General features: G+C 44.4%; 1 protein-coding gene across 1 annotated transcript in view; it reads right to left on the reverse strand.

The window, feature by feature from the left end:
- The window catches only part of LOC127805524 (uncharacterized), a 3,411-nt gene extending 1,790 nt beyond the window's left edge, over positions 1-1,621 (reverse strand). Inside the window, exons 1-4 of the mRNA XM_052342287.1 lie at positions 1,594-1,621; positions 940-1,334; positions 604-810; positions 1-468 (exon numbers count right to left, since the gene is read on the reverse strand). The exon at positions 1-468 is cut by the window's left edge and continues 232 nt beyond it. Coding sequence (XP_052198247.1) covers positions 1-468; positions 604-810; positions 940-1,334; positions 1,594-1,621 — 1,098 coding nt within the window. The remainder of the gene's footprint in view (positions 469-603; positions 811-939; positions 1,335-1,593) is intronic.
- Between the last annotated feature and the right edge of the window lie 748 nt (positions 1,622-2,369).

Below are 2,369 nucleotides of genomic sequence, written 5' to 3' on the forward strand. Positions count from 1 at the left end.
AGGCACTAAGGCAATAGTAGTGTGATTTATCTGCTTAAGCAATGACTTAGAGGCAAAGAATTCTCTAACAGCAAGGCATATTTGAGGGCCCACAATATGCCAGGCCTTTTTGAAAAAACAGGAAGAAAACCCATCTGGGCCCGGGGACTTATCCTCCCCAATGCTGAAGAGGGCATCTTTAATATCCTGATCTGAAATACTGCAAATAAGACCCTCAGCTTGCTGATCAGAAATTATAGGCCCGGCCCTTAACACATTAAAATCAACCGGCTCACAAGACCCAACAGATCCAAGTAAATCCTGGTAAAACCGAAGAAATTCTCCAGCAAGCTCATCATTAGACTTAGTTACCTCACCATCTTCTTTAATCACAGCAGCAATGTAATTCTTGCGGGAATTCCTTTTAACAATATCATGGAAAAACTTGGAGCTTCTATCACTAAAATTGATATAGGAACACTTAGCTTGCTGCCAGAAAAATAATCGCTTAGCTTCATTGAAGAAGAACGCCTTTTTTCTAAGGGAGGTAATAGATCTCTACAAATCCCTATTAAGCAGCTGCCTTTGAAAGGCCAATTAGGCATCTTCAAGCTGCTGAGACACCTCACTGGCTCTTTCTGAAATATGAGAAAAATGCTTCTTATTAAGGCCTTTAAGGGGACCCTTGAGCCCCTTGAGCTTCTTACACAACTTGAATTGGTGGGTTCCTGGCCATTGCTGCTCCCAAGCTTCCCTAACCGTAGGAATAAATTGCTCATGCTGGGCCCACATATTAAAGAATTTAAATGAGTGCGAGCGTCTACTGTTCGGCTGAAACAAAGAAACCACACATGGGGAATGGTCCGATAAACAACCAACTGGGAGGAAATTCGCTTGACCTTGAAGGCTCTCAAAAATCCAGCTTCTATTAATTAGAACTCTATCAAGCTTCGACCATACCGAGTTATTAGACCACGTATAGAAGCATCCAATTGAAGCCATGTCCGATAATCCCACTGACAGACAACACTCTTGAAAATCCTTAGTCTCGTAAGAGGTAACGGGGAGACCATTTAATTTCTCCTCACTGCTCTGAACACAATTGAAATCCCCCAATGCCAACCACGGACCATTACAATGATCTCCAAAACTAACAAGATTACTCCATAATTCTCTCCTGCTAATCACAGAATTGAAAGCATAAACAAAGCTAACGTGAAAAGCAAAAGACGTTACCTTACACCTGGCATAACAATGAATGACCTGAGGAGCAGCATCAAGGATTTGAATATCCACCTTCTCAGGGTTCCATAAAATAAGAATGCACCCAGCCACTTGCAAATGAAAATTATTCCCTGCTCCCAACCAAGAAATTTAATTTTCATAATTCGCTCAAGCTTACTATGGTTCAGTTTTGTTTCCAAAATACCCAATTTGATGCTTTCTCATGAGGCTTCGCACCCCATTCTGCTTTAGGGGCAAATTTAAGCCCCTAATGTTCCAAGTAGCTATCTTCATGGTGATGAGGATCGAAGGGTTTGACCCTTCTTCCCAATCTTTTTAGCTGACTGAGGGGATTTGGGCTGAACACGCCCTTTCTTAGCCTTTCCTAACTCTGCTCTTCCATCAACATCCGGCCCATTTTCCTCAGAGCCCAACAGGCCTTTCTTATTTTTATCCAAGGATCCTTCAGAGGGCTCCTTTGGAATTGGGTCTCCAGCTTCCTTATTGGGCTTTTTCTTCTTTTTGCCAGTAACCTATTGCCATGGGCCCTCTTCCCCTTGGACCCTAGGGAGCTTAGAAACAGATTGGGCCTTCTCCATAACCTGTGATGGCCTTGAGGGAGGAGCCTTTGACCCCTTTACCGCTGGGTCCCTCACCTTTTTAATATCCCTTTTCCTCAGCTTCTCTCTCCTTCTGATGGATCTTGGCCTTCTTCCACGAGGGCCTCTTCCTCTGCTTCAATCCGAGCTTGGGGACCCACTTCCACTGGGTTACCCTTTTTCTTAGGAGCCTTCTTCAACTTATCATCTAAGTGACCAGAAGGCTGCGTATTGACCTCATCTTGGGCCAGAACTTCTGGGATTAGCTGCACATGGGCTGACTCTTCTGGGCTAGCCTTATCTTGGGCCAGCTTTCCTGAGTTAGACTCATCTTGGGCCAGCTCTTGCATGGACTCATCTTTCCCCAACCTTGTCAACCCTAATTTCCTTGTTCTCTGCAACCTGTTGCTTGTCCTTGTAGCCGCCTTCCAGATGACCCAATGTCTTGCATACTGAACAGAACTTTGGCTCGTATTCATAAACAACCCGCTGCTCCCTTAATTTTCCTGATGGCATTCTAAACCGAACACTTCGAACTAGCTCCCTGGAAGCTTCAACCTCCACTAG

This window comes from Diospyros lotus, chromosome 7, assembly GCF_014633365.1.
Source record: "Diospyros lotus cultivar Yz01 chromosome 7, ASM1463336v1, whole genome shotgun sequence".
NCBI lineage: Eukaryota > Viridiplantae > Streptophyta > Magnoliopsida > Ericales > Ebenaceae > Diospyros > Diospyros lotus.